This window comes from Salmo salar, chromosome ssa03, assembly GCF_905237065.1.
Source record: "Salmo salar chromosome ssa03, Ssal_v3.1, whole genome shotgun sequence".
Classification (NCBI taxonomy): Eukaryota; Metazoa; Chordata; class Actinopteri; order Salmoniformes; family Salmonidae; genus Salmo; species Salmo salar.
The window spans coordinates 54703376-54730971 of NC_059444.1; the positions used below are offsets into that span (position 1 = coordinate 54703376).

General features: G+C 40.4%; 1 protein-coding gene across 2 annotated transcripts; it reads left to right on the top strand.

Moving 5' to 3' along the window:
- c1qtnf6a (C1q and TNF related 6a) lies at positions 1–27546 on the top strand. 2 transcript variants are annotated; one of them, XM_014192630.2, is made up of 5 exons: positions 1–364; positions 15507–15617; positions 17394–17428; positions 23673–23903; positions 24777–27546. In XM_014192630.2, the coding sequence occupies exons 4-5, from the start codon at positions 23684–23686 to the stop codon at positions 25322–25324; spliced, it is 768 nt and encodes a 255-aa protein (XP_014048105.1). In that variant the 5' UTR covers positions 1–364; positions 15507–15617; positions 17394–17428; positions 23673–23683; the 3' UTR covers positions 25325–27546. The 2 variants fall into 2 exon arrangements, with proteins under 2 accessions (XP_014048105.1, XP_014048106.1); XM_014192631.2 differs by lacking the exon at positions 15507–15617.
- Positions 27547–27596: the final 50 nt, after the last annotated feature.

Sequence of the window (27596 nt, forward strand, 5' to 3'; positions counted from 1 at the left end):
GACTGCTGTCCTAACGTTTAGAAGGGTGAATTTCAACGTGGAGGTAACGATCACCACGCTGGAATGGTGAATATCAACTAGACCAGCCAGAATACAGCACAAGCTGATTATGGCAACTTGGAAGGAACTTTGAACTATTATTCACTGAAGAAGAAGTGATACATTCTAGACGTTGAGTTATCAGCTGCAGCTGTAAATGTACGTGTACTAGGAAAGGACAGACAATCTCCTAAGAACGACAGGGTACTTCAACGTATGCGCTCTACAACACTACGACCAGAAAGATTCTTCAAAGGACAATGGCGATCTCTGCTGGGGACACCAGTCTTCCATCTTCAACCAATCTATCGAAGCGCAGCTCAGAGTAAATATATATCTTGCATTTTCCTTTTCCGAATGGGCGGTTATTAGAATGCATAAGATTCTGTATTTACGGTAGGATAGCTTCTCAAGGACCGATAGAGACCCAATTCCTTTGTCCCTCAGTCTTCCCGCTCTTTCATTCAAACCCAACCCCCTTCCTTTGTGTAACCAACCGTCATATCGGATTAGTCCACCAGGGACTTTTCATGACATGATTAGTAATCGATGTATGATCTATCCTGTGTATGCATATGTAAGTCTGTGTGATTATTTATTAAATAAATAATTAAGCCCATTTGTGTATTGCCAATTCAAATTGTTAGCCAGGGTTTGTGCAGATAACCAAGTACTTTACGACAATCAGAATGAGACTGAATAAGGTGATGATTAATGATTGACTGTTATTGATATAAAAGATCTTCAGATCTTTAAAAGAGTTTATTTGGAAGACAGCAGCTCTATAAACACTCTTCCGTGGTGCCCCAGGTTATTAACCTCTCTGGGCTAGGTGGCACCAAATCGTCCCACCTACGTAACAGCCAGTGTAATCCCGTGGCGCGTTATTCAAAAACCTCCAAAATGCAAAAACTTCAATTTTTCAAACATATGACTATTTTACACCATTTTAAAGACAAGACTCTCGTTAATCTAACCACACTGTCCGATTTCAAAAAGGCTTTACAACGAAAGCAAAACATTAGATTATGTCAGCAGAGTACCCAGCCAGAAATAATCAGACACCCATTTTTCAAGCTAGCATATAATGTCACATAAACCCAAACCACAGCTAAATGCAGCACTAACCTTTGATGATCTTCATCAGATGACAACCCTAGGACATTATGTTATACAATACATGCATGTTTTGTTCAATCAAGTTCATATTTATATCAAAAACCAGCTTTTTACATTAGCATGTGACGATCAGAACTAGCATACTTCAGAACTAGCAAACTTCCGGTGAATTTACTAAATTACTCACGATAAACGTTAACAAAAAGCATAACAATGATTAAAAAAATTATAGATACAGAACTCCTCTATGCACTCGATATGTCCGATTTTAAAATAGCTTTTCGGTGAAAGCACATTTTTAAATATTCTCAGTAGATAGCCAGGCATCACAAGCCTAGCTATTTAGACACCCAGCAAGTTTAGCACTCACCAAAGTCAGCTTTACTATAAGAAAAATGTTATTACCTTTGCTGTCTTCATCAGAATGCACTCCCAGGACTTCTACTTCAATAACAAATGTTTTTTTGGTTCAAAATAATCCATAGTTATATCCAAACAGCGGCGTTTTGTTCGTGCGTTCAAGACACTATCCGAAAGGGTAAATAAGGGTGACGAGCATGGCGCAATTCGTCACAAAAAAATTCTAAATATTCCATTACCGTACTTCGAAGCATGTCAACCGCTGTTTAAAATCAATTTTTATGCCATTTTTCTCATAAAAAAGCGATAATAATTCCGACCGGGAATCTGCGTTTAGGTAAACAGACGAAAAATAAAGCATTCGGTCGACTCGTGCACGCGCCTAAGCCCATAGTACTCTGATCGGCCACTATCCAAACGCGATAAAGTGTTTCAGCCAGAGCCTGCCTCGATATCGTTCAGCTTTTTCCCGGGCTCTGAGAACCTATGGGAGCCGTAGGAAGTGTCACGTTAGAGCAAAGATCCTAAGTCGTCAATAAAAACAGCCTAGATGAAACACATCTTGTCAGACAGGCCACTTCCTGCATGGAATCTTCTCAGGTTTTGGCCTGCCATTTGAGTTCTGTTATACTTACTTACACCATTCAAACAGTTTTAGAAACTTTAGGGTGTTTTCTATCCAAAGCCAATAATTATATGCATATTCTAGTTACTGGGCAGGAGTAGTAACCAGATTAAATCGGGTACGTTTTTTATCCAGCCGTGTCAATACTGCCCCCTAGCCCTAACAGGTTAATGAGTTAATTGTTGCATGGTTTAATTCTATCATGTAATCAATTAAACTTTAGGTAATCGATATGATAAAATAGCCTGTCATCTCATTTAATCATAGTCAGAGACACGACACCATGGACAAATGTGGATCGTGTTCCAAAGATCCATTTTATTTCCCATTCACTGCAGATGATGTGGTGGACTTGAAAGAAGGTTATTGGGTAGGTTATTAAAAACAATACAGACAAACCTAGAGCAGTGAGAACATGCAGAGCAAAATATGACAAGCAACATGTAGCACACTGACAGACCAAAATACATAAAAGCAAAAAGCAAGCTACCGACAACAGACAACATGGAAAGCGGCAATACATACAGTTGAAGTCGGAAGTTAACATACACTTAGGTTGGAGTCATTAAAACTTGTTTTTCAACCACATTTCTTGTTTACAAACTATAGTTTTGGCAAGTTGTTTAGGACATCTACTTTGTGCATGACACAAGTGATTTTTCCAACAATTGTTTACAGACAGATTATTTCACTTATAATTCACTGTATCACAATTCCAGTGGGTCAGAAGTTTACATACACTAAGTTGACTGTGCCTTAAACAGCTTGGAAAATTTCAGAAAATAATGTCATGGCATTAGAAGCTTCTGATAGGCTAATTGACATAATTGAGTCAATTGGAGGTGTACCTGTGGATGTATTTCAAAGCCTACCTTCAAATTCAGTGCCTCTTTGCTTGACATCATGGGAAAATCAAAATAAATCGGCCAATTTCCAAACGCCTGAAGGTACCACGTTCATCTGTACAAACAATAGTATGCAAGTATAAACACCATGGGACCACGCAGCCGTCATACCGCTCAGGAAGGAGGTGCGTTCTGTCTCCCAGAGATTAACGTACTTTGGTGCGAAAAGTGCAAATCAATCCCAGAACAACAGCAAAAGACCTTGTGAAGATGCTGGAGGAAACAGGTACAACATTATCTATATCCACAGTAAAATGAGTCATATACAGTATCAACATAACCTAAAAGGCCGCTCAGCAAGAAAGAAGCCACTGCTCCAAAACTACGGTTTGCAACTGCACATGGGGAGAAATATCGTACTTTTTGGAGAAATGTCCTCTGGTCTGATGAAACAAAAATAGAACTGTTTGGCCATAATGACCATCATTATGTTTGGAGGAAAAAGGGGGATGCTTGCAAGCCGAAGAACACCATCCCAACCGTGAAGCACGGGAGTGGCAGCATCATGTTGTGGGGGTGCTTTGCTGCAGGAGGGACGGGTGCACTTCACAAAATAGATGGCATCATGAGGAAAGAAAATTATGTTGATATATTGAAGCAACATCTCAAGACATCAGTCAGGAAGTTAAAGCTCGGTCGCAAATGGGTCTTCCAAATGGACAATGACCCCGAGCATACTTCCAAAGTTGTGGCAAAATGGCTCGTGGACAACAAAGTCAAGGTACTGGAGTGGCCATCACAAAGCCATGACCTCAATCCCATAGAAAATTTGTGGGCAGAACTGAAAAAGCGTGTGCGAGCAAAGAGGCCTACCAACCTGACTCAGTTACACCAGCTCTGTCAGGAGGAATGGGCCAAAATTCACCAAACTTATTGTGGGAAGATTGTGGAAGGCTACCCAAAACTTTTGACCCACTGGGAATATGATGAAAGAAATAAAAGCTGAAATAAATCATTCTCTCAAATATTATTCTGACATTTCACATTCTTAAAATAAAGTGGTGATCCTAACTGACCTAAAACAGGGAATCTTTACAAGGATTAAATGTCAGGAATTGTGAAAAACTGAGTTTAACCTATTATGGCTTGATTCCTGTTAGCTAGATTGATATGACGACAGCCAGTGAAAGTGCACGGCGGCATATTCAAAACAACAACAATCTCATAATATTTTTTTTTCAAACATACAAGTATTATACACCATTTTAAAGATAAGATTCTCCTTAATCGAACCACAGTGTCCAATTTCAAAAAGGCTTTACGGTGAAAGCAAAACATTAGATTATGTTAGGACAGCACCAAAACAAGAAAAATCACACAGCCATTTTCCAAGCAAGCAGAGGCATCACAAAAACCAGAAAGTCAGCTAAAATCAATTACTAACCTTTGATGATCTTCATCAGATGACACTCCCAGGACTCAATGTTACAAAATACATGTATGTTTTGTTCGATAAAGTTCATATTTATATCCATAAACCCCATTTTACATTGGTGCGTGATGTTCAGAAAATGTATTCCCACCAAAACTTCCGGTGAATGAGCACATCAATTTACAAAAATACTCATCATAAACGTTGATTAAATTTACAACAGTTATTGAAAGAATTATAGTTATACTACTCCTTAATGCTACCGATGTGTCAGATTTTAAAATAGCTTTTCGGCGAAAGCACATTTGTCAATATTCTGAGTACAGAGCTCAACCATCAAAGCAAGCTATACAGATACCAGCAAAGTTCTGGAGTCAACTAAACTCAGAATTAGTATTATAAATATTCCCTTGCCTTTGCTGATCTTGGTCGGAATGCACTACCAGGACACCTACTTCCACAAGAAATGTTATTTTTTTTCGAAATACTTCATATTTATGTCCAAATTCCTCCGTTTTGTTCGTGCGTACAGATCAATATCCAAAGGCATAACGCGTGTGCGTAAAATAAGAGACAAAAAGTCAAATAGTTCCATTACCGTTCGTAGAAACATGTCAAACGATGTTTACAATCAAACCTTAGGGTCGTTTTAAAATAAAACGTTGATAATATTCCAACCGGACAATAGCGTATTCATTACAGAAGACGAAGTATGAGCGGCGCACAGCGTGAAAGCGCAGTAAACAACTCACTGCTCCCAGGCAGTCCACTGATAGACTGAGCTCCTATTCTCTGCCCAGTAACAGGAGACGCATGAAAGACATTTCTAAAGGCTGTTGACAGCCAATGGAAGTCTTAGGAAGTGCAAAATGACCCCACAGACACTGTAGTTTGAACAGGGATTAGATAGAAGAACTACAAATCACTTCCTGGTTGGATTTCTTCTCAGGTTTTTGCCTGCCATATGAGTTCTGTTATACTCACAGACATAATTCAAACAGTTTTAGAAACTTCAGAGTGTTTTCTATCCAAATCTACTAATAATATGCATATCTCAGTTTCTGGGAGTGAGTAGTAGGCAGTTTACTCTGGGCACGTCAGTCATCCAAGCGACTCAATACTGCCACCATCCATAAGAAGTTAAATGTATTTGGCTACGGTGTAAGTAAACTTCCGACTTCAACTGTAGCTAAGTCTAACTGTCCTTTAGCTATGTTTTTATGTTTATTTGTGATTGTGCGATAGGTGGTGCAGTTATGTGTGTCTGATGGCAGTGTTTTCCAGACATGGGACGCTCTCACAGTGAAAGCAGTCTGACTATGTGTTTTTTTCCTTAACCTGTTTGGGATAGGGGGCAGTATTTTCACGGCCGAATAAAAAACGTACCCGATTTAATCTGATTAATACTCCTGCCCAGAAACTAGAATATGCATATAATTATTAGCTTTGGATAGAAAACACTCCAAAGTTTCTAAAACTGTTTGAATGGTGTCTGTGAGTATAACAGAACTCATTTGGCAGGCCAAAACCTGAGAAGATTCCAAACAGGAAGCGATATCTCTGACCATTTCTTGGCCTTCTTGATCATCTCTATCCAAAACAGGGGATCTCTGCTGTAACGTAACATTTTCTAACGCTCCCATAGGCTCTCAGAAGGCGCCAGAACGTTGAATGATGACTTTGCAGGCCATGGCTGAAAAACAGTAGCGCATTTGGTAAGTGGTCGATCTGAGAACAATGAGACTGGCGTGCGCGTGCACGAGACCACTCCATGTTTTCATTTTCAGTCTTTGAACGAAAACAACGACTCCCGGTCGGAATATTATCGCTTTTTTACGAGAAAAATCGCATAAAAATTTATTTTAAACAGCGTTTGACATGCTTCGAAGTACGGTAATGGAATATTTTGAATTTTTTTGTCACGAAACGCGCCGGGCGCGTCACCCTTCGTTACCCTTCGGATAGTGTCTTGAACGCACAACCAAACGCCGCTATTTGGATATAACTATGGATTATTTGGAACCAAACCAACATTTGTTATTGAAGTAGAAGTCCTGGGAGTACATTCTGACGAAGAACAGCAAAGGTAATCCAATTTTTCTTATAGTAAATCTGAGTTTGGTGAGTGTCAAAATAGCTAGCCCGTGATGGCGAGCTATTGACGCAAAATGTGCTTTCACCGAAAAGCTATTTTAAAATCGGACACCGCGATTGCATAAAGGAGTTCTGTCTATAATTCTTAAAATAATTGTTATGTTTTTTGTGAACGTTTATCGTGAGTAATTTAGTAAATTCACCGGAAGTGTTCGGTGGGAATGCTAGTTCTGAACGTCACATGCTAATGTAAAAAGCTGTTTTTTGATATAAATATGAACTTGATTGAACAAAACATGCATGTATTGTATAACATAATGTCCTAGGAGTGTCATCTGATAAAGATCATCAAAGGTTAGTGCTGCATTTAGCTGTGGTTTTGGTTTTTGTGACATTATATGCTAGCTTGAAAAATGGGTGTCTGATTATTTCTGGCTGGGTACTCTGCTGACATAATCTAATGTTTTGCTTTCGTTGTAAAGCCTTTTTGAAATCGGACAGTGTGGTTAGATAAAGGAGAGTCTTGTCTTTAAAATGGTGTAAAATAGTCATATGTTTGAGAAATTGAAGTTTTCGGATTTTCGAGGAGTTTGTATTTCGCGCCACGCCCTATCATTGGATATTGGAGCGGTGTTCCGCTAGCGGAACGTCTAGATGTCAGAGGTTAAAGGGAGTGCTCCTAACCGCAGCTTGTTACCTGTAAAAAAGACACCTGTCCGCAGAAGCAATCAATCAATCAGATTCCAAACTCTCCACCATGGCCAAGACCAAAGAGCTCTCCAAGGATGTCAGGGACAAGATTGTAGACCTACACAAGGCTGGAATGTGCTACAAGACCATCGCCAAGCAGCTTGGTGAGAAGGTGACAACATTCGGTGTGATTATTCGCAAATGGAAGAAACACAAAAGAACTGTCAATATCCCTCGGCCTGGGGCTCCATGCAAGATATCACCTTGTGGGGTTGCAATGATCATGAGAATGGTGAGGAATCAGCCCAGAACTACACGGGAGGATCTCAAGGCAGCTGGGACCATAGTCACCAAGAAAACAATTGGTAACACACTACGCCGTGAAGGACTGAAATCCTGCAGCGCCCGCAAGGTCCCCCTGCTCAAGAAAGCACATATACATGCCCGTCTGAAGTTTGCCAATGAACATCTGAATGACTCAGAGGACAACTGGTGAAAGTGTTGTGGTCAGATGAGACCAAAATGGAGCTCTTTGACATCAACTCAACTCGCCGTGTTTGGAGGAGGAGGAATGCTGCCTATGACGCCAAGAACACCATCTCCACCATCAAACATGGAGGTGGAAACATTATGCTTTGGGGGTGTTTTTCTGCTAAAGGGACAGGACAACTTCACCGCATCAAAGGGACGATGGACGGGGCCATGTACCATCAAAGCTTGGGTGAGAACCTCCTTCCCTCAGCCAGGGCATTGAAAATGGGTCGTGGATGGGTATTCCAGCATGACAATGACCCAAAACACACGGCCAAGGCAACAAAGGAGTGGCTCAAGAAGAAGCACATTAAGGTCCTGGAGTGGCCTAGCCAGTCTCCAGACCTTAATCCCATAGAAAATCTGTGGAGGGAGCTGAAGGTTCGAGTTGCCAAACGTCAGCCTCTAAACATTAATGACTTGGAGAAGATCTGCAAAGAGGAGTGGGACAAAATCCCTCCTGAGATGTGTGCAAACCTAGTGGCCAACTATAAGAAACGTCTGATCTCTGTGATTGCCAACAAGGGTTTTGCCACCAAGTACTAAGTCATGTTTTGCAGAGGGGTCAAATACTTATTTCCCTCATTAAAATGCTAATCATTTTATAACATTTTTTACATGCGTTTTTCTTGATTTTTTGTTGTTGTTATTCTGTCTCTCACTGTTCAATTAAACATACTATTAAAATTATAGACTGATCATTTCTTTGTAAGTGGGCAAACGTACAAAATCAGCAGGGGATCAAATACTTTTCCCCCCCACTGTAAATATGAACTTGATCGAACAAAAAATGCATGTATTGTCTAACATGATGTCCTAGGAGTGTCATCTGATGAAGATTGTTAAAGCTTAGTGCCTAATTTTAGCTGTATATCTGGTTTTGTGACGGCTATCCGTGCTTGGAAAATGGCTGTTTGTTTTTTTTTGCTAAGGTGCTATTCTAAAATTATCTAATGTTTTGCTTTCACCGTAAAGCCTTTTTGAAATCGGACAATGTGGTTGGATTAACAACAAGAGTATCTTTAAAATGCCGTATAATACTTGAATTTTAATTTTGTCAGAATGCACTCCCAGGACTTCTACTTCAACCAGAAATTTTGTTTTGGTTCAAAATAATCCATAGTTATGTTCAAATATCCTCCGTTTTGTTCGTGCGTTCAGGCCCCCTCCTCTCTTCCTACTACTCCCAAACCATCAAGGTCTCAGCATAGTGCGGGGAATCCTTCACTGTCAGCCTTTCTCTCTGTTCTTTCTTAAGTGTCTTTTCTTTCCCATAAACAGTCATTGTCAAACATGGTTTCTGTTTCCAAATATTGACTTGTCTCACTGTCTCCCTGTTTACATTCGTGGACCTTGAAAAATCAACATGTCTATGGTAGTTATCTCTAAGATTATTACATAGTTGATTAAGTTTATCTCGATACTATCAATGATCCTGGATCACCACGGATGTCATATACCCCTGTCCTGTTGGCTACGGTGTATTATTACCATTATTAAACTTATTCTTGCTAACTTTATAACCTTATCAATTAAAAAATATATGATAATACTATAATATCAATTTTACCGCCTTGTTGTGTTAATTTTTACACAGAAATATAATGTTGTGTTAAATTTCACACAAAGATATCATCTATATATAACAACAGCTAACTACCTAAGGGAAAATAAAACTTAGCTAGGTAATGTATAAAAATACTACTTCTGGTCAAAAGATAAAATACAATTTCAAATAACATAATCAGATCAAAAAACTACTCTGAAAAACTCCATAAAGAAAAGTTATTGTGGTCATAGGAAAATAGACGTAAGGAGGCCTACCCTTAGTCAAAGGCTATGCCCTTTCTTTATTCTCATTGGTTCAAATTACAAATATGTCTAAGAACTTTAAACTCCATCATAATTATCAATTACACAAATTACATTACAATGAATATTACAAATGACCTTAAATTCATTATCCAAATGGCTTTCCAATGAGGCTGATCAAACCACAAAGGAAAGTCATGATAGAGGTCATAACTTATACCACCCCTTCAAAGAAGTGTTTCTTAATATATTAGACAAATTAAAGAAAAACGGTCAAACATTTTATACATGTTGTATCCCATGTGCCCCTTTAAGATATCGTAGCACTAAGGCAAATGGAAATCTCACCAAACCCAAAAGAAATAGTACACACGAATAGTATTTTAAAAACACCAACAAATAGTTATACACTATTTGTTGTGTGTGGGTATTTGCAAACCCCAAGTTAAAAACAAACAAAACATTTCCAGGCCTTTTAAATTTGGTAGAAATATGCCTCTATCTCACTCACTCTCCCTACATGTCCCAAAGGTCAATAAGATTAAAAGCAAACTTTACAACTTTCTCTTCTCTTTCGGCTTCACACTTATGAAATGTCCAAGACTTTAAAAAGAACATGTAAATCGCCAAATTGATAAAATACATCAGTCAACCCTTTTAGAATAAAAAAAAAACACATTTCGGTGGGCACAACTCTATCACAATTACCTATCCGCTTATTATTAGAATTCATTAGATTTAGGTAACTGTCTCTTCTTTGATTCAGTCATTTAAATCCGACTCCATTCTCAATATGTTATTTTCAGCAGACCATTTAGGCAACAGACAACGTATTACATCGAAATCGGCCTCGCTATTATTTTGAATGAATTAGTCTTTCAATTTAAACTAAACAAGCTATTAGAATGTTCAGTTTATATCATAAACAAACACTAACGACCGTATCTTTCCAGGCAAAACATACCAATAGTTGAATTACAATCAGAAAGCCAGATTTTAGTCCATTGGTGCATAGGCCGAGATACGAAACCAAACCTCCTGTGTGGCAGGCAAGAATTCTACCACTGAACCACCAAAACTATTGAAATGATGAAGACTCCCAGCAAAAAAAACCCTATTTATGAAATTGTTTGTTGTCGTAAAATCAGGCACGTACTACCGAGACAATTCCCAGAAAATAGCCCTCATTTAAAGGTCCAAGCATTACTCCGATGATGATTCTCATTACTCTCGCTCTCGTTGTCTCTGTCTCTCTCTTTCTCTCCCGATTGTCACGCCTGTCCTTCCCCTTATGTTTGCAGTTTCAGTGGTTGTGTCCTACTTGGTCACAATGTTTACAGGGAGCCTTACACTCCCGGGCGAAATGTCCTGTCTTATCGCAATTGAAACACTTTCCATCGTCTAATCCTGTCCATTTTTTCCCTTCTCTCTTAGGTCCCTTTAGCCTCCTTTATGCTTATTTGTTTGATCATTAATTCTAGTTTTTCTATATTTAAACGTCCATCAAATTCATACTTCTTTCTCCATTTCGGGCCAAAAATAAATGTTTAATTTATCCTTGGCCTCCATATATCTCTCATCTCCGGTTAATTCCGGAATCACCTTAGAGGATTTAGCATCCATGTTTATTCAATTACTATTGTTGTTATTATGTTTATTCTCACAATCTATGTGTGTGTTTCTATAATCTGTTATGATCCTTAATCTCACAATTTATATGTATGTTCTTTTACTTTTTATGTTGATAAATACCTCCCGTTGATTTCCTAAAGGATCTTAGAATAATTATTTTTATGACTTTTGATAGATTGTTAGGTCTCACACGTATACAACTCCAGAACTCTTACGTTCAATAAGCTATTTCCCAGGGGTTTTAAGGTCCTGGTTAACAGCCTATTTTACCGTTGTTTCTTATGACTTTCGACTGGTTAATATATCTATCTTAGACGCAAGTAATTATCTTCTTATCCTCATTGAACACTTCTATGTGTGGGCTTTTTAAAATCTGAAATAATTATATCTGTATGTATCTCTACCTCCTATGTGTGTGCTTTTACTTCCTACTGTTATTGTACTTAATCTCACTTACTCCCGTTAGTTTTAGACTAACGTAACTTATTTAGTTTATTTTGGTAATGGCCTCAACTACCCTGAGTCATTTCGCACCCAAACTTACTTACTCAAAATGTCTTACTGGGATCTGTAATCCAGTGCCGCCAACACTAACATAGATACTTTTGTCTTACACTTTCTCTACATTAGATTATATGGACGGTATACCCAATACAAATCTTACTTACTGTTCGTTTTACAGTTAAAATCCTCCCTCACATTTATCTTGACCAATGCTTTATAGGAATTTACTCCAGTCCATTCTAAGTCAATTTTAGTAAGTTTAGAATTTAACCCCAAACTAATGAATAAAGATTACTGACCTTATCCTTGCAGCTGAGATTTCAATGTAGGTTGGATCTCGTCACCGTTTATGTTGTGCACCAGTTCGCCACCAGCCTGTAAAGAACCCTCAGAATGTGGCCAGGTCTTTAATCTACGGATATTTCATCCACCCGTGCATGGTTTTCGGCGCTCCCATGGGACGACAGAAGCAGGTATTGAGATCCGGGTCGAAGGACCAAGCTGTCACGAGAATTTTCAATCCCAATGATTATAAATAACAATTATTTAACCTTTGACCAATCCCCGAAGTTTGTAAGACCCTGGGTTGAATAATAATTAGGCAAAGACTCAGCTTCTGCAAAAAGTCCGTAAGGTTTATTCAGAGAACGTTCTAAAGCCATATAATGCGCACAGCCTTTTATATAACTCCCACAAGCGCCTACAAGTCTACAAGCGCATCTGTTCCTCCCTGGGTGGAGGAACTTTATCTCCTGTCCTTGGTCTCACAGTACCAAAACATGTCTGTTGTCAGTTCCTCCTTATCACACACAAACACAATGTTCCCACTGTCTCACAATATTATAGTATTATGTCTAAACCCATTGTCTAAGCTTCTGTAACTATTAGGGTGAAATACTTTAGTTATTACTCTTAATGTCATTCAGATTCTCTTATCATTACTTTAAACATATAAATTCCCTTATCATATCCCCAATTGGTAGTTACAGTCTTGTCCCATTGTCCCAGAGCCATGTGTCCATCCGAAACACAACCCCGCCAAGCCACACTGCTTCTTGACACACTGCTCGCTTAACCCGGAAGCCAGCAGCACCAATGTGTCGAGGGAGACACGTACTGTACAGCTGTTGACCAAAGTCAGCGTGCATGCACCCGGCCACCACAAGGAGTTGCTAGAGTGGGACAAGGACATCCCAGACGGCCAAACCCTCCCCTAACCCAGATGATGCTGGGCCAATTGTGCGCCGTATCATGGGTCTCCCAGTTGGCTACGTCACAGCTCAGGATCGAACCCGTATCTGTAGTGTCGCCTCCAGCACTGCAATGCAGTGCCTTAGACCGCTACACCATTCGGGAGGCCCTTTCACCTTCTTTTTGAAAGAGAGGTTGGAATCAAGTATGATGCCATGGTACTTAAAAACGGATACCACCTGGAGCTTCTCCCCTGACACAGACATCTGGCTCAGTAGCATCAGTTGCCCTCTTTGTAAAGAACATGCTAACTGTTGTTTTTTCCCTCACATTTAAATGCAAACTGAGCCTCTTTGTAACATGGACCATTAAAGTGGTGAGTTCTTGTGCAGCCTGTTGTTTGCTCTTTGCATGCACATAATTTTATGATTGACAGGGGGGTAATTTCAAAAGGGGATATTGGACAAGAGAAGGCTACTCGTAGGTAACATACATTCATAGTCCGAGATATGAAACAGAAACAAATCTTTATATCTCAGCAAAAATCTTTCTCAAGTTTGTTGAATGCCACAACCATATGAACTACTGCATTGATGTCCAAGTTTCGGTAGACACTCCAAAGAACAAACACACGGACACAAGATCAAATAATGTTTGCCACATCATAAAAAGGAATGAGTTCTGACTGTTGGAATGCTGATTATGTCACAAATTGCACCCTATTCCATATATAGTGCACTACATTTGGGATGCAGCCTCTACCTTCTAGTTATTGGTGGGCAATTCAGTTGAGTAGAGACAAGGAGCGAGTCTAGAGAGGGTTATGGAGGTTCTTTTGAGATGAGAAAATGAGAGGTCAACTAGGGGTCAGTGGTTAAGGCCTAGGTGTGTCAGAACAAACTGTATAAAGGTCAATGATATGACTGAGGAGGCTCATGCTGAAGATTTTAATTTGCAATCTCACCATCCCCAAATATAAATAATTGATTGTACATCTGGTGTTTTTGTATTATTTATTCATATAGGCCTGGAATAAATCAAAGGATAGTCAATGAAACAAAAATAATATTGAGGTAGTTTAAAACATGGTTTGATATGTGATTTATCCGTTATCCTCCCTTCAACACATTACATTTGTGGAACAATTATGTTTTCACAGCTGAATGTTTTTGGAATGTTGTGCAGTTTCCTCTATTAAGATTAGGAGTAGTGTTGACATTGGGGGAAAAGAAAGATACAGAGAAAGAGCTGATGATGGTTGAGTGGCTTGCAGTTGAAAGGTGAATCAATAGTCTGAATGAAAGCATATAGAGCTACAAATAATATTTGTCTTTAAAAAATGTATTTTTCTTGGCACTTAAAAATTGAAAGAGGGAAAGAAAGAGGGGCAGACGACATGTGAAGCATGAGCCTTCTTTCCTGACTTATTTCCTCCCTCATTTCCTTCCTTCCTTCTTTATTTCCTTCCTTCCTTCTTTATTTCCTTCCTTCCTTCTTTATTTCCTTCCTTCCTTCCTTCTTTATTTCCTTCCTTCCTTCCTTCTTTATTTCCTTCCTTCCTTCCTTCCTTCTTTATTTCCTTCCTTCCTTCCTTCTTTATTTCCTTCCTTCCTTCCTTCCTTCCTTCCTTCCTTCCTTCCTTCCTTCCTTCCTTCCTTCCTTCCTACATAGATATAGACATACTGGTACTATACACACGGGTAGTTCAAGGGAGGACAGTCAATGTCTTAGAGTCAATAAAATCTGGGTCAGATGTGTCCGTTAATGGCATGGCGATGGAAGAAGAACACCCCTGACATAATTACATAACAGTCTGTGGAGTCTCTTTCAATCCTGGACCCCTAGGCGGTAATGCACTCCAGATGTGCTTGTGTAACACGTGTACACCAATCTGAAAGCAACTTCCGCTCTCACAGCAATGGCAATAACAGTTCATCCAAAAACTTGCAGAAGGTAAATAAAAATAGGCCTATTCATTCTCACTGGGTAGTGCAGGTAGACCGATGTGCCAACATGGTTATGCTGTGTCTGCACCAACAGTGATGGTAAGAAAGTGTAAAAGACCCATTTCATGTGCCTGTATAAATGTCTGTGTCTATTCTAATTGCCTTAAAAAATGACAATCATAAATGTGGTCTACGTTTCAGTGAGTAAGACATTCCATTTAAAAACATTAGTCCCAAGGGAACATGGAACAAAATCTGTCTGATTCAGCTAACAAAAACCATTGGGCCCCATAAATAGTCAGACATATATTGTTTCTGCTAAAAGTTAATCTCTGTGTGTGTGCGTGCATGCGTGTATGTGTGTACGTGCCTGCCTGCCTGCCTGCCTGCCTGCCTGCCTGCACATGGGCATGTGTGTGTTACTGTCCCTCCCCGAAGGTTTCTGCCACCAATTCTTCCCCAGCTTCATGGTCCTCCCTTCCAATCCTTTCCTTGCCTCAAGCTAGCCTACCTCTCCCCTCTGCCCCCTCACATCCCGTCTCCACCCCAACAATAACACTACCCCACCCTGTCTGTCCCTGACTCCATGTGTAAAACCCTGTGCCCCCTTTCTCCTCAGAGTGCTAGCTCCCCTCCAGGCCCTCCACATACTAACATCTGCCTCCTCCTCTCCTTTGTGGCTTGAGCTTTCACAGATGTGAAGCAGCAGAAAAAAGAGCAGGGGGAAGGAATTCACCACAGCAGAAATACAGGACTGGACTGGAAGGATGGCAGACAGTACTTGCAAAGGCAATGGGGTTTGTTCTCTTAAGTCTCCCACCACTATTATACAGATGTAGTGTAATGAGGGTGTGGTATAAATAGTGTAACTTAACAAAGGGAAAGAAAAATTATCCGACAACACTTAGCCTATTTGTTTGAATTTAATGTGATTCTAATAAATCTATTATTTCTGCTCTTGATTGAGAAATACAAAAATCGTGTTGTGTGTATATATATATATACACACACACATTTGAACGTCATCCTGAATGTCTAAAGATTTGTTAGGCTTTATCATAATGTTCAAGCAGAACCTCCAGACATAGACAATACATTCCATCCGCTCTGTATTGTCAGAGCCCTTAAACATTCCCATCCTTTTTCATGAGTTATCGACTTTTAATGATTATGGTCATGTCATAGCCTTACTTCTCACAAGCTATACATGTTATTTTACATTTCATGGAAAGACATTCATGAAGAAACAGCAGCCATTCAGTCAGAGTAAACAACATGAATGTGGGCAAAGTAGCCTTCTTACTGGAACTGTTGTTAGTCAATGTTGCTATTGTGTCCCAAAAAAAGAGAGAGAGACCTTCCATAACAAAGCCATCACCTACAGAGAGATGAACCTGGAGAAGAGTCCCCTAAGCAAGCTGGTCCTGGGGCTCTGTTCACAAACAGACCCCACAGAGCCCCAGGACAGCAACACAATTAGACCCAACCAAATCATGAGAAAACAAAACAATAATTACTTGACACATTGGAAAGAATTAACAAAACAAACAGAGCAAACTAGTATGCTATTTGCCCCTAAACAGAGAGGACACAGTGGCAGAATACCTGACCACTGTGATTGACCAAAACTTAAGGAAAGCTTTGACTACTGTATGTACAGACTCAGTGAGCATTGCCTTGCTATTGAGAAAAGCCACCGTAGGCAGACCTGGCTCTCAAGAGAAGACAGGCTATGTGCACACTGCCCACAAAAGGAGGTAGAAACTGAGTTGCACTTCCTAACATCCTGCCAAATGTATGACCATATTAGAGACACATATTTCCCTCAGATTACACAGACCTACAAAGAATTCAAAAGAAACCCCATTTTGATAAACTCCTATATGTATTGGGTGAAATACCAATAATGCCAATAATTCCCATTAAATTGAATTGAATTAAATTGAATTGAGAAAGAGAGAGAGAGAGAGAGAGAGAGAGAGAGAGAGAGAGAGAGAGAGAGAGAGAGAGAGAGAGAGAGAGAGAGAGAGAGAGAGAGAGAGAGAGAGAGAGAGAGAGAGAGTCATTTTCAATTTTCTTTGTGGAATTAGATTCTGGATATTTATTTGTTTTATTTGTTATACTGTACATACGGATATAGGATCTTAGTTTGATCACTCTTTTGTTTCTGAGAATTTGCAAACTTGAAGTGTATTTGAGTTTTAAAAAGGCTTCTAAAGTTTATAATTTCCACTTTGAAATGTAAGACTTGATTTGCATCAACGAAAAATGTTTTAGCCCCTACAAAAATGTCCATTAATTATAATCCACATAATAATTCGCATTTCCAGTTGCTGCATGATTATTTTCGTGCTGTAACAAACTGGCTCAAATTAAGATCTGTTTACCAGTTTTGGATTAGTATTTGTAGCTATTCTTCTTGTTGTCGATATTGTTTTCATTGTTTTTATGTGTATCACTTTGCTTTGGCAACATTGCATTTGAATTTTAGAGAGAGAGAGGCTGACTCAGGATTCTCCCCCTCCCCTTCCATCCCCTCCTCTCCCCTCCTCTCTCTCTCTCTCTCTCCTCAGCTGATCGACACCACTTGCAGAGACTTCTACGAGAGGTAAGTTACAGCATGCTTTACTATCAATCACATTATCTGTCATTCTGTGGTAGCTTCTGCACAATGCCAAGAGTGCACGTCTCACGCAGTCCCGCATCTTTAATTTGGCTACATTAAACGTAATGTCTAACTGATGGGCGTCGGCAGCCGCAGCTAGTTTCAATAGTTGGCTGCCTCTCTACATTACCATACAGGCATGGCCGTAATTACACATGAGGACACGGAGTTGCGGACTGTTTTTTAGCAACTCAGTCAGGGTCTCAAATTACTGTGGAGAGTTAAAATAGTGAATAGACAGGGTGCAATTCCGAAATGTAGTCGTGCATCAGCAGTTTTCCTCTTGCTATATGTCACTCACTGACAGTCACTCAATTAGCCCATGTCATAAAACCTTTTTGGATTAGTCTAGGGTATAATTACAATCTCAATTGCATACTCCTTGCGTCCTCTCTCCTTTCTCCTCGCCTCCTTCTCAAAACCCATTGGAGGAGAAGGTCAGAGGGGAGGGATCTCTGCCTTTCTCAATCAATGGGTTTCGAGAAGGAGGGAAGGAGAGAGGACGTGAGGAGTGTGCAATTGAGATTCTACCTAGTTAGTCTAGCCAGCTATCTAAATTTGTAGTAATCAGGGCCGAATTACTGACAGGTAACGCTGGGCACGAGCCCAGGGGCCCTGACCTCCAATGGGCCCCCATTGATTTTGTTTGTCACTCTCACTCAGATATCGTATTACATGACATAAGTCATGGCAAAATAGGTAGAATTGCATGGGATTTGCTTTAAAACAGCAAAAATGTATCCCCACCCCATGGTAAAACATGTAGAATACCTCCCTCTGTATGTATTAAACTATAGTTTGTTATCCAGGTGCTGAGTTAATGTGTAGCGGCTAATTGTATAGCTAATAGGCTATGTGTTTGTAGGTCGACTGAGGTACATGAAGCTACAGGATGGTTGGGGTCATTTTTGCTAGTTTTTGCTGTTTTCTAAATAGCATTTTAGACTTTTTTAAATAGTATAGAAATGCAGTAAATGAGCTTCAGCGGCTTAATGTTTTCAAAATTTCACAGTATTTTCCCAACATCATTATATATATAAAAGCAGGGAAATATAATTTTGGACTGCACTGGGCCTTTAAAAATGCACTATGCAGAAACCACTCCGCCATTTCCTGGTTGCTAAAATGCTAATAGTTTGCCTAATTTCAGTTTATGTGACAAAACAACCAAGTATAGTGTAGAGAATCATTGTACCATTTAAACCACTGTGAAATACACTATATACACAAAAGTGTGTAAACATCCCTTCAAATTAGTGGTTTCGGCTATTTCAGCCACACCCATTAATGACAGGTGTATAAAATTGAGCACACAGCCATGCAATCTTCATAGACAAACATTTGCAGTAGAATGGCTTTACTGAAGAGCTCAGTGACTTTCAACATGGCACCGTCATAGGATGCCACCTTTCCAAACCAGTTCCAAACTGCGTCTGGAAGAAATGTCAGCACACGAACTGTTCGTCGGGAGCTTCATGAAATGGGTTTCCATGTCCTAGCAGCCTCACACAAGCCTAAGATCACCATGCGTAATGCCAAGCATCAGCTGGAGTGGTGTAAAGATTGCCGCCATTGGACTCTGGAGCAGTGGAAACGTGTTCTCTGGAGTGACGAATCACGCTTCACCATCTGCCAGACGAATCTGGGTTTGGCGGATGCCAGGAAAATGCTTCCTACCCCAATGCATGGTGCCAACTGTAAAGTTTGGTGGAGGAGGAATAATGGTCTGGGGATGTTTTTCATGGATCAGGCTAGGCCCCTTACCTCCAGTGAAGGGAAATATTAACGCTACAACATACAATGACATTCTAGATTATTCTGTGCTTCCAACTTTGTGGCAACAGTTTGGGGAAGGCCCTTTCCTGTTTCAGCATGACAATGCCCCCGTGCACAAAGTGAAGTCCATACAGAAATGGTTTGTCGAGATTGGTGTGGAAGAACTTGACAGGCCTGCAAAGAACCCTGAACTCAACCCCATCAAACACCTTTGGATGAATTGGAACGCCAACTGCGAGCCAGGCCTAATCACCCAACATCAGTGCCCGACCTCACTAAAGCTCTTGTGGCTGAATGAAAGCAAGTCCCCGCAGCAATGTTCCAACATCTAGTGGAAAGCCTTTCCCAGAAGAGTAGAGGCTGTTATAGCAGCAAAGGGGATACCAACTCCATATTAATGCCCATGATTTTGGAATGAGATGTTCGACGAGCAGGTATCCAATTACTTTTGGTAATGTAGTGCATTTAAGGCCATATATGGCCATAATACTTGTCCGTATGTGTCACGTCCTGACCATGGTAAGCTGTTATTTTCTATGGTAGAGTAGGTCAGGGTGTGACAGGGGGGTTTATTCTATGTGTTCTATTTCTATGTTGTTAGGTTCTAGGTTTTGTATTTCTATGTTGGTTTGTTTGGGATGATCTCCAATTAGAGGCAGCTGGTCCTCGTTGTCTCTAATTGGAGATCATACTTAAGTAGGGTTTTTTTTCTACCTGGGTTTTGTGGGTGATTATTTTTGAGTAGTGTTTGTTTCACCTCTGCGTCACGGTTTGTTTTGTTTATTCAGTTTATTTTATGTATTGCATAGTTTCACAGATGAAATAAAATGTGGAATGACACACACGCTGCACTTTGGTCTACTCCTTTCGACAGCCGTGACAGTATGGGGCAGCTTGCTCCGAGATGCTAATGTATATGATTTATCTAATGCAGATTCGTCTACTGATGCATTCCACTGGCTTTATTAACATGTTCTCTAGTCTAGCACACCACCAGATCATATAGCTTTAAACCCAGACTGTACCATGTCACATGCCAAATCAAACTTGATTAACCATGCTTGTGTTACCATCCCCTTGGTCTAGGACTGCAGGCCAGCTTTGCTGTAGTGTATGGATATTAACTCAAACAATGTGTGCTGGATCAGCTGAATCCTGATTCATGAAGTCAGCCTTTACGCTCTGTTTGCTCTAGAAATCTGCCCAGTGTGCATCCCAAATGGCACCCTTTTCCCATAGAGCACAACTTTGTTGACCAGGGCCCGAAGTACTGCACTATGTATGTAGTGTATAGGGTGCAATTTGGGATGGAGTAACAAAACATTTGGCACATAGCTAGCCTGTACAATCAAAAAATGATCAAGATACTGTACCTCAGAACACTTCACAAGTTTACATGGTTCACATATTTTGCGGAGATGAAGCATTTCCTTCTACAGAGTTCTATGCTGTATCCCGTGCATATGACAGTCAACTTTGATTTGATTTTGAATTGACAATCCCAGAAAAAGACCTTCAAGATCACTCAGATGTCTGCAGATCATGGACATTTATTCCAGGGACATTATGGAAGAAGTTATAGCATTGCTATACTTTTGGTTTGTGGATGAGAGCCACACTAATGTTTCTTCTGTGGATTTTCATTGGACCTATGTTCTGTCACTGCAATGAGCTATGGATCTAAAATGGCACCTTAGTATAACAGCTGTGTTGCACTGTCTGTCTGAGACTAAAGGGTTGGCATCATTGAAAATGACCAATAATGGTCATGGTTTGAATCGAAGCTCCAGACAACAACAGTGGTTGCTGTCTCATGGATAGTTCATAGCTGGCTCGTGTTCACCATTCCTAAACCTTCCCTGCTCTCCTCTATGCAAATATATGGTATGTTTTCTCTGGATCCAAAATCCTCTTTTTCCCACTCTCCTGGAACAGCAGTGGGACACGTAATAATTCAGTTACTAAGGTGACTGATATTTCAGCAGATGTTTTTTTCCATCTTATTCATGTGGATATTCATTAAACCACTATAGCAGGGGGTTCCCAAACTTTTTTGGGCCCACGACCACATTTTGATATCTGAAAATGATTGCAACCCAACCATGTGAAAAAAATGCATGTAATTAACAGCCAATGTTTACTTTGTTAATTGGGGCTATGGCAGTCCATTGTAAAACATTCTAACTATATTTCTGATTGTGTTCTCAAATCACCATCACATACTTTTAATGTGGTGCTATGACATTCAATTGCAAATTAGACATCATTTCTCTTATCTCACCACCCCTAATTAGATGGGTGTGCTTGATCCATGTTGCGTCGGATCTTCTCAAAGTCAGGGGGTGTGGTTGACAGTGCGCACCTCATCTCTCCTGTCACATCCAACCTGGATCAAATTTATTTTCTTCTAATACAGACGAGAGCACTGAATCAGCGTACCATGAGTTTTAATGCTCGGGGGGAGACGGCACAGTATTCCCTTTGAGTCATAAACCAAAACTCCTCCATAGTGACCCATGAATGCCTTGTCTACAGCATTCAGTCACATGACAGCTCGATCAGCTGCTCAATTTCACTTACCGGCATTTCAACTAAGCAGCAGTCAAATCAGCAAAATCCAATTGGTCACTCATCTGTAGAAATGTTTTGTATTTCCCCGTCATGCTTGCGTTCAGTTCGTTCAGTTTCACAAATATGTCTGTTACATAGGCAAGGAGAGACATTTTATTTTCATTACACAAAGATTTACTTCCATTGCGAATGACAACGGTTCCTCTCTCAATTCCAAAAAATCTTGCCAACACTCCCCCTCAATAACCAACAAGCCTCGGTGTGAAATAGAACATTGTCATGCTCTGATCCCATATCTCCATATAGTTTTGCAAACAGGCGTGTGCAATGTAGTTTGCAATCGAAGTTACCTGCTGCATAGTTCTGCGCTCAGCTCTTTTGCCACAAGTTGCTCTCGGTGTACCCATTATAGCTCAGTGGGTGTATTGTACAATGCATCCATATGGCAGAGGGAGAAACATGTATAACTAGAGTGCAGAGGCCTGCCCGCCATCCCGTGATAGATGGAGCCCCATCTGTGCAAAATCCCACTATTCAATCCCATGGAATCTCTTTTTCGTCAATATAGCCACGCAGCACACTAATCATCCCCTGTGCCGTTTCATGCTCAGGAATACTGAGACAGAACAATATGTCCTCATGAAAAGCATCCGCCGACATGTAGCGAACAAAAGTCAATGCATGGGCATCTCGGCCCTCACAGCTAACATCCACTTGGAGAGAATAAAGTCGTTCAGTCAGTTTCCTTTTGATTGCTAGCTATAGCATCAATTCTTAGTTTCACTGTGTTATCTGACAAAGGTATTGTTTTCACCATATCAATTGAGGCCAGCAATATCAAAGTCTCTGCAATAGTGTGTGGTTTCACAGGTTAGCAGGCTTAGCCATTCACCATGGGAATGATTAAAGTGCAATGGTCAAGTGCGGCCTTTTCCCACGATCTAAGGGCGCTCTCTGGTGGAATTGTAACGTTTAGATTTGAATCATTTTCATTTAGATTTGTAAGGTTAACCACATTACAAGGATTTTGAGAGACAAAAACTATATAATATATATATACAGTGCCAGTCAAACGTTTGGACACACCTACTCATTCAAAGGTTTTTCTATATTTTTACTATTTTCTACATTGTAGAATAATAGTTAAGACATCAAAACTATTAAATAACACATATGGCATCATGTAGTAACCAAAAAAGTGTTTTATATATATATATATATATATATATATATATTTTATTTTATTTTTTACCAGAATTTTAGAGATTCTCCCTTGACCCTGTTTTCATATTAGGCGACCACACATGGGGTCGTTACCCCTAGTTTGGGAACAGCTGCATTATAGTATCATTTACCCTACTCATGGGATAACATAAATACCTCTTTGTCATACTTGTTTTTTCTTAATGCTCGAGTCAATCTGTATCGCCGAAGTTCAGCACTATAGCATGAATTTCCGATTCGAGCCTACATATGCAGCGTTTACCGTGAATGCAGTCTCCACTAATGCGGGAACATTGCTTTTAAGTTTCTATTGCGCTATGCATTGAATCGAGCCCTTACTATTTGAGTTAGGTAATAGACAACAATGCAGAATGTCATATGATACTAGAATGAAATGGTATGCTTTAAATGGAGTGCTTTATTTATTCTGTCAGCAGGACCAATTTACAACTGTACCTTCATGTTTGTAATAACAAACACCACTGTCAATTGGACTTCGGTATAAGCCAATCTTGGAGATAATACACTCAAATAACTCTCCTTGTCCAAAGATTTACAGCATTTACAGCACAAAGGTTGTGTCTAATCTGCCTGTTGTCCTTCCTTGTCCTCTCAGGTGCAACAACCATGTTTGACCACCTCCTCCTCCTGAGCCCCGTCCTCCTGTTCCTCCCCCTGGTCATCACTGTCCCGCCCCCCGGAGGTGCCCCTCCTGCCCCCTGCCGCCGCTGCTGTGACGACCTGGAGCTACAGAAGGGCCCCCCAGCCCCTCAGACAGGGGACCAAAAGAGTGACCTGAACCAGATGCCTGAAGTTCGCACTTACATCAACATGACCATCCTCAAAGGTGCGCCTGGATTGTGCCTTTACACCTGCAATACACATAGCTTGATCCCAGGTCTCTTTGTGTTGTTTTGCCAACTCCTATGGTGGTTGTCATTCCAAAGACTAAACAGTTTGCCAAACATCACAAAAAGATTGGGGACCAGGCTATACTGTACACACTGACTGAATTCCATTTGATTGGATTATGATTATGTGTATTCCAATCCAAGGCTCTACTCAATTGGACCTCTACATACCTATAGAGTTAGGCCCTGCTCACAATTGACACATTTAAGAGACTTGGTAGGATTCTAGACACTAAGATTGGCTCGGTGTACATGTGATTCACCAGGGGAGAATGGCTGCCCCTGGACTTAACGAGGTTGTTGGGTTTCAAACTGACCTTTTCATTAAAGGAATGCTGTAAAAAAATTCTCCAGTCAGGGGACTAGAGGCTAAAAAGTCTGCTGCTAGTTCAGAACATTAACCTGGCACTGAACTTGCTTATGTGGCTGAAAACATGACAAATAACGTAACAGTTTGTGTGCGTGCGTGTGCTCACCAGAGAGTATGACCTGGCTTGGAAAAACATGCTGTGGCCATCCAAAAATAAAGTAGCAGAAAAAAATATCCTGTGAAAGATAAGCATAACTCCAGCACCCTAAATTCTCATATACTGAATGGGCTACAATTATGAGAAGTCTGGAGTGACTCTAAGTTTACGTAACATTCCTATCTGGAGAAAATCATAAACAATCTATCTACACAAAGTCTTCTATGATCCATGTTATTCTAACTTTAATCTCAACATTACCCCATTTGGACCTTTAGTCTACATTACTGTGTCATAGCTCTCTAAGGACTCGTGCTGTATATTTTCCATCTTGCCTCACAGGGGACAAGGGAAACCGCGGGGACAGGGGGACACCTGGGAAGTCTGGTGAGGAAGGCGCTACTGGATCCCGAGGGCCAATGGGCCCCAAAGGAACCAAGGGCCAGGCGGGCCCCCCAGGGGACCCCTGCAAAACCCAGGAAGCAGCCTTCTCAGTGGGGCGTCGCAAGTCCCTCCACAGCGTGGACTACTACCAGGCCCTGGTGTTCGACACAGAGTTCGTCAACCTCCACGGCCACTTCGACATGTTCAAAGGAAAGTTCAACTGCTATGTCCCTGGGATCTACTTCTTCAATGTCAACATCCATACCTGGAACTTTAAAGAGACCTACCTGCACATAATGAGGAATGACAAGGAGCAGGCCATCGTGTACGCCCAGCCCAGCGAGAGGTCCATCATGCAGAGCCAGAGCCTTATGTTGCCCCTTGAGCTCAATGACGAGGTGTGGGTCCGGCTGTACAAGAGGGAGAGGGAGAACGCTGTGTATAGTGACGATGTGGATGTCTACATCACCTTCAACGGATACCTCATCAAGCCCACCCTGGAGTGAGATGACCTGCTGGGTCGTGTTCAGTAGGCACAAAATGGAAGAAAACGCTCCAAGCAGTGTCAAACGGGGAGAAATGCTTGTTTTCTTTTTCCGTTGCAAAATGTCTCAAATGTTTTGGTACGGTGTGCCCTAATGAACATGATCCCCAACTGACATGAAGGGAGGGGGCTAGAAGTCAGAGTTCAGGAGGTTCCGATTGGAAGAGGGGCCTCTTTATGCAGGGTTTTCATTGATGCACACACCTACTATTAAGTGCCTCTATATGCTGCAAAGGGATACTGGGGGCTTGTAAGGTAATGACTCCATATACATATCCATAGACTCCTTGTCCCCTGTATTGAAAAAGCAATATTATTAGATATATATGCTGACAAGGAGGCTGGGAGGGAAAAGACCTATGACACAAGGAAAGAGATGTCCCCTTAAAGACACAAACCCCTTTATAAACATCTGGCTGTAATGGATTTCACTGTTTGCTGTTAACTTTGTTAGGAGTTGTCACAGTGAACTGACACACAAGTTGAAGTGCTTTGAAACCATTAGTGATGCAAGAAACCTGGTTGTCTTCCCAAACTCCCAGATTGGTGCTATGCCTTAATACTGTCATTTGTCTCAGATGTTTTGTCTGGACACTAGTCTAGTTTGTATGCTGTTTTTTTTGTGTTCAGTTTCTGAGCTCTTGATCAATTTTGTCTGGTAAATCTGTTCATAAGATCCTGATATTTTCCAGCTGGATATCAGTTGCACAGTTGTATAAATGAAAAAGACTACAGTAGTCATTACAGTAGGCAAATTTGATCTCACATGTCCAAATAAGAATAATATGATAATAGTTCAACAGGGATCCCTTGGTAACAGGATACAGAAATGTTATTTACAGTTTGGTGCTGTTTTTGTTTGGTCTTATCTAGTCAGAACCTGATGTGGCAGACTAACAGTGCCAGCTGGAATAGGGTACCATTGCACCATTCAAACAGGGTTGACATGGATCAAGTATTCAATAGCACAAAGAAGCACTCTGAAGAAGAAAGATGAATTGATTGATTCCAACAGTTCTCTTGGCAGTATTTCCTTCAATGACAGCAGCTGAGATAAGTCTTGTGAGATTTGCCGCCTTTTTTTAACAGAAATATCAGAGGTTTCTTGTGTGATACTATTTTGCCAGGTACTCTGAAAAGTGATGGTGTGAAACCCAGTAAAACTCCAACAGTAACATTGCTTCAGGAAATAGAGCATTTCTGAGGCTAAAGTCAACACAAATCCAGTTGCCAGGAGTAGCCTTCTGCTGAAATACCCTAAATAATACATGGTGCTAAAACATCCTTCAATCGTTTTTTAAAATCACACTGTAATTGCTTGCAAATGTGTGGTTTTACTGCAGGTTTATGAATATCTGTGTGAGATTCAGAGATGGGCTTTACAGGTATGTAAAAGGGAGGGGGGCTGTTTTTGTAAAGATTCAAAACAGGATGTCAGAGGTGCAGGTGAGTTTCCTCTAGTCAGCCATCCAGACACAGCTCAACCCTCATATCACATGCAGAAGGGAGTTCAGAGATAAAACAAAGATAAAGGGTTGATTAAGTGCAAAGATACAGAGAGTGAATGAAGGACTAAGCAAGACTTTTATATATGGAACTGAATTGCAAATATAATTCTATATGTGTTTAATGGTGTGACAGACAGTTGCTTTTCAATGGAATGGAATAAAAAGTGCAAGCTATCCAAAACCCTTCCAAGTACTTACAGTACTGTGGCCCTCATAAACCAATTCCTAACCATGCAGGTCAATGCTTTTAACAACAGGTGGCATCCTTCAGCCAAGTTCAAACCTCTTCACACAGCACTTCGTTGAATGTTGTTTTTGTGTCAGAATGGGGAATGAGTTGATAGGAAGTTAGCTTTGGGAAGCTGGCCATTCAGGGGTGAACTTTTAATTTAGAAAGTTAGCTAGTAGACACAGGTGTAGAGATGTAACAATTCGAGAACTATTCTTCCTTTATTCATGACAAAATGCTCCAATGAATTCAGAGCTGTTTTGCTGTTCAATTTACTTGATTAATTGTCTCCTTATGGTGCTAAATAATGTACAAAAAGGTGCTACATTATATTTAGTTTTATAATTCAAATAAATGTACATATTCTGCTTGAACATGGATGACATATGACCAATACATATTTTACATTAACTTTGCAAACCTTTGTTAATAAAGATATTGACACATCTTTGTCTCAACCTCAAGCTTGATTGTTCCACACATCTGTCAAACAGTTA